Consider the following 5358-nt stretch of genomic DNA (forward strand, 5'->3'; position numbering starts at 1 on the left):
ACAGCAATTTCGTATCTCCAGCCACGTACACGTCAAAAACATGAAGGGGGAAATCGAGTCATTTCAGAGTCAGCACGATGGAGTGCACTCCACTGCACGCGCCACGGCACAGTCTGACTCCATCTAGAAGGCCAGAAAACACCAACGCCGAGACGATAGCGGCAGCGCCGAAGTGGCAACGGGAACACATGACATGAGGCCGGTGTGCGGCAGGAGCACACAGCTTTGCCGAAACCCGCAGTTTCCAGCGCCGACGTCTTCAGTTTTCTCCCTGACCAGCTACCCAACCGCGGTGCGCGCGGGCGGCGGGTCCCCGATGCCCCGATTCCACTAACAATATAAAGGAGGCGCGCACCAGAAGCGCAAATACTCCAAACCGCTCCATCATTTTCTTTGCAAGAAAGCTCGATTCTCCAAGCAATCATTTGCCATCAGTGTTAGTCGGGCCGCTATCTTTTGCTGTTCTTTCACGAGTGTTTCGAGGGGATGAGCCGAGGGAGCAAGCTGCGGTGGCTGTGGAGGGCGCCGGCGCGGGCGCTGGGCCGGGCGCGGGACCTGTACGTGCGGGGGCTGACGGGGTGCGCGCGCTACGTGCCCGCCGAAGCGGCGTTCGGGTACCCGGTGTTCGTGCCGGCGTCGCTGTCCAGGAGCCACAGCGTCGCCGGCTCCGACTGGAGCGCGGGCGGCGGCTCAGGGGACGACCTCCGCGACCTCGTGCGCGCCGCGTCGCAGAAGCGCGTCGACCAGCGGGAGCGGGAGCGGGAGCTGCAGGCCGTGGCCAGGAGCCAGAGCATGGCCGCGCTTTCCATGGCGCGGATCGACGAGGACGCGCCGTGCGAGTTCGGCGATGGCGCCGGCGCGCTGTACCCGAGGAGCCAGAGCTGCGTCGGCGGGGCCGCGGGGCTGAGGGCCCGCGGTCACCTGAACGTGGCGGCGTATGGCTGATCGAGCTGCTGGTTGCGGCCAGGCCGTCTGTGCCAGTGTGTGTGATCGTGTCAATACTAAAAAAAGTTGAATATATTCGCAATTCATGCACTAGCGTCTCAACTCGATCTCTCTCTCTCTCTCTCTTTTTTTTTTTTTTGCATATTTTGCTCTCAAATACATTGGACAGGTCGACCGCTGCCAAATCCCACTTAAAAAGACAGATCTTGGCGATTCAATCTGGCGTGAGAAAAAAAAAATCTAAAAATCGGAACATCGAACTAGTGAGGTTTCAGCAGCCCCACTCGATGCAACCGGGACGAGGCTGGTTCGCACCGGCACCACTCCTTGAAGCCGCATTGCTGTTCCTCTCCGACGGAGGCGGCGGCGGCGGCGGCGGCAGCAACTGAACAATGAGTCATGGGATCGCATAAGCATGGAGTTTGGCACGCCCGGGCGGCCGACGCGTGTGAAGGTCCCGGCGGAAAGACCTAACGACCTCGAAGAAGGTACTCAGAGTAGACGAGTGAAGAAACGCGACGAGGCATGGTGGAGCATTTCATGTATAGATGCCGAACGGGGCACTGCTGGTTCCAGGCGCTATCGCTCCGATGGTATCTATCGCTCCCCTCCCCAACACGTTGATGGCAGAAGCTTATGCATGCAGAGATAAAGTATGACTAATTGTTGATTGGATAACCCAGATATGATCGTGGAGTCACACTTTAAGGTCCTGGTTAATCTTCGGCGAACAATAGGAGAGCATATGGCAGCCGTCTTACCCGTCCTAGTGCGCCTTACCCGTCCCATTGCAAATCCAAGAGCTCAGCCGGAATTTCAATTCATTTGATTTTACTATAATTGTACGAGTGTTTTACACATGTAAAATCAATTCAGTATATAACAATTAAAAAAATAAAAGAATATATAATAACAAAGAGATATTTATATGTAGTATAATCGAATCCACGTAAAATAGAGTGATAGAAGAAAAAAGAATATAATGTAATAAAAAAAAGAAGATCAAGGACAGCACGTAAGAAATATGTTGATTATTAATCGGTTAATTGATTATGACTTTCTATATTATAAGAGAGTATATGAGATAGGTGATTAATTTTGATTTTGAATTATTTGATTGTGTAAGACATATGATAAAAATTATTTGAATTTATCATAGCTCATCTATTTTATAAAAGTATAAATATTTGTAAAGTTAGGTGCTATCATAGTGGCAATGTAACTGCTAGACAAGGATAGCTGCTTATCGGGGTGTATCGGGCTAAATAAGTGCCACTTTTTTCTTGTAACGTGCGTGCGGCAGGATAATTATCCTATCCGATTAACCAAGTCAAGCTCTTGGATTAAAAAGATTCGCATCCGCTGTATTTGGATCCAGTTTAAACACGGATAAAAGACGTGGCCTAGAAAACGTGACACACACACCCACTACGTGGAGTCCTGGACTTATCCGCCCGGGCTTCACAGTTCACACCCGACGAGGCGACGAAGCACAACAGCCGCGGGCCCCATCACCATTATCTGCGGTGCAGCTGCGCGCCCCCACAAAAAAGTAACCCGGCCCGCCCCCCATCCGATCCGACCAATCAACTAACCCTATCCCCGGTGAGACGAGACCGCCGCGGATGGACCGCCTCGTCGCCTTCTCCCGCCGCCGCCGCCGCTGGCTCCTCCTCGTGGCGGCCGGCGCAGCGACGGTCATCGGCGCGTACAAGATCTACCACCACCCCGCGGTCGCCGCCCGCCGCCGCCGCCTCGTCCGCCTGGCCGCCGCGGTCGCGGCCTTCGCCGACGCCGCCGCCTCGTCCGCGGACGCCGCGGCGCTGGTGGCCTCCGACCTCGCCGATTTCGTCCGGTCCGACTCGGACGAGCTCCCCCGCAGCGTCACGCAGCTCGCCAAGCTCGCCGCCTCCCCCGAGGTCTCCGCCACCGTCTCCGCCCTATCCGAGGCCGTCACCGCGGGGATACTCCGCGGCGTAGGATCCTCAAACTCCGGCCCCGGATCCGGCGGTAGCGTGGCCCTCTCCGATCGCCTGGTGGACAAGCTCTTCTCCGACTCCGGCGAGCGCCTTGCGTCCGCCGTCGCCGGGAGCTTCGCCCGCCATCTCGTGCTCGCCTTCTACTCCGTTCCGTCGCCTCCGGGGGAGGCCTCCTCCACGATGTGGGTCAACGTGGTTGCGACTGGGAGGTGCCGGAAGGCGATTAGCAACTGGGTTGAGGTCTTCGTGGGCACCGCCGTGAGGGAGTTCATTGACAAGACCATCCACATCAACACCTACGAGCAGCTCTTCGAAGGGCTCACCAATCCGAAACACGATGCTAAGGTCAAGGGATTGCTTGTTTCGGTGTGCAATGGGGCTGTCGAGACTTTGGTGAAGACCACTCACCATGTCATGTCCAGTACCAATGATAAATTGTATAGCAGTGGCAGTGGCAGTGGCAATAGCAATGTTGGAGTTGGGGAAGGGTGGGTGGAGACAGTGTCGAGCACGCTGGAAGTTCCTAGCAACAGGAAGTTCGTGCTTGATGTCACTGGGAGGGTAACATTTGAGACAGTGAGGTCATTTTTGGAATTTATTCTTTGGAAGTTGCAAGATGGGGCAAGGAAGGGCGGGGGCACCGTGGTTGACAGTGGGCTGCGCGTTGTAAGGTATATGAGCGATAAGTCTATGGTTATCGCCACGATATGTATTACATTGTGTTTGCATGTGTTAAATGGGACTAGGCTCTTGGTAACAGCTTGAGGGTGTGCATGACAGTTTGGGGATTGTTTGGTTTGCATAATTTAGCACATTGTTTGTATTAAACTCTAGGTAATAATACTGAAATTGTAAATCCAAATATGAAAAAGAATGGAAAGAAGATAAGTTGTGTTGCAAGGTTCTGCTGTATCGTATGTTTGAGATTGTTCTGCACAGCTGTAGTGAGAGAATGGTTGACCTGTTGTACTACCTGTTGGCGACCATATTTGCGGGGTTAATTGATATTTAGTTGTGATGTATGCTTTAAGACTTCCTTTTTATCAGTGCAACATCACTGGTATCATGGATTTCCGGTTGCTCAACCAAACTGTGTGCTTTTGTATCTCTTGTTGTCTGATGTGAAGCAGAGCTTACCTCTCTCACAGCATTATTGAATCATGCAACGTCTCAAATTTTGGTTTATTCAGTAGTGTCATGCATTGCTGATCAATGGGATGGTAACCTGCTATTCATCTTGATCTTGATTTTGAGACATTCACAAATCAGCCATACCTAAATCATCATATATATGACGCGACATTCCAATCTAGACTCTGCTGTGGTGACTTGGTTGGTGTTGTTATACATGTGTATTCCAGAGATTGGAGTAATTTATTGGAGCTGGGTTCCTCCATCTTATTGTCACTTGAGCTAAACATATGTTACTATTATCTCTTCTTATTAATACGGATTTTCACAACCTGGTGTAGATTCATGTCTGTTACAACTCTATAGGTATTCATAAGGCCACGAAACAAAATAAAAATGTACTTTGTGTAATTCAACAATGTTGGCTGAAGCCTCTTTGTATATCTTCTCCGAGACAGCCCTTTTTAGTGTATATTGTATAGCATGTTTACACCTGGTCATGGATCTTTCCTGTTCTCTCTGCAAAAGCTGGGATTTTTTAGACATTATAAATCATAATCATTCCTAAAGCACTATATCATATGTATGATGTGATCTTACAATCTGTACTTTGGTGACTTTCTCGTGTTGTTCTGCAAGTGTGTTGCAAAGATTAGAGTAATTTATTGGAGCTGAGTTCATCCATCTTAGCTTGAGCTCTAATCCTGAGACTTCCTTTTGGTTTGTGAATGCTGACCTTGCTTAATCCAACATATGTTGTGTTCATATGGATTTTCGCTTCCTGATGTTGGATCATGTGCCTGTTTCATTGTTTAGGGCATCTTACTTTCTTGTATAAACTGTTCCCTTTGAAAGAAACAAAATGTATTCCGTTTCTGTATAATTCAGTAAAGTTAGCTCAGGCCTCTTTGTACATCTTCTCCGAGCTGCCCAAGTGTATAGCAAAGTTATCCCTGGTCATTGATATTTCCTGTTTCCTCCGCAAAATCTGGGATTTTTATGTTGCCTCTGTGATCAGACGGTTGCAGTATGTGACGGTTAAGTACTCGTCAGCTTTGCTTTCACCATGTTTAATCTTATCACTTTTGTAAAAGGCGGGAGTATTGCTTCAAGTTGTAATCGGATGTCTTCAAAACATATTTTAGGGGTCAAGAATACAAGAACGTTTCTTGCGCAATGTTTATGCTGAGCAAGATTTGAACTTACGGAGCAAAGCAAGTGCAAGTCCAGACCAAATTGCTACAGAGCTGTGTCTTTGCCGCGCCTGGCTGACTGCTGATAACACATCATTTCAGAGTAATTT

The 5358-nt window shown here is 49.9% G+C and overlaps 2 protein-coding genes across 2 annotated transcripts; both read left to right on the top strand.

Moving 5' to 3' along the window:
- Positions 1–247: 247 nt before the first annotated feature.
- Positions 248–1035, top strand: LOC133915347 (uncharacterized). Its single transcript, XM_062358477.1, has one exon. The coding sequence runs from the start codon at positions 487–489 to the stop codon at positions 943–945; it is 459 nt and encodes a 152-aa protein (XP_062214461.1). The 5' UTR covers positions 248–486; the 3' UTR covers positions 946–1035.
- Positions 1036–2395: 1360 nt separating this feature from the next.
- Positions 2396–3946, top strand: LOC133915348 (protein PHLOEM PROTEIN 2-LIKE A10-like). The gene has a single exon (XM_062358479.1). The coding sequence runs from the start codon at positions 2571–2573 to the stop codon at positions 3687–3689; it is 1119 nt and encodes a 372-aa protein (XP_062214463.1). The 5' UTR covers positions 2396–2570; the 3' UTR covers positions 3690–3946.
- The last annotated feature ends 1412 nt before the right edge of the window (positions 3947–5358 follow it).

This window comes from Phragmites australis, chromosome 4, assembly GCF_958298935.1.
Source record: "Phragmites australis chromosome 4, lpPhrAust1.1, whole genome shotgun sequence".
NCBI classification, from domain to species: domain Eukaryota; kingdom Viridiplantae; phylum Streptophyta; class Magnoliopsida; order Poales; family Poaceae; genus Phragmites; species Phragmites australis.

Excerpts from the sequence above, each read along its gene's own strand:
- LOC133915348 (XM_062358479.1), top strand. The coding sequence starts at position 2,571 with ATGGACCGCCTCGTCGCCTTCTCCCGCCGCCGCCGCCGCTGGCTCCTC.
- LOC133915347 (XM_062358477.1), top strand. The coding sequence starts at position 487 with ATGAGCCGAGGGAGCAAGCTGCGGTGGCTGTGGAGGGCGCCGGCGCGG.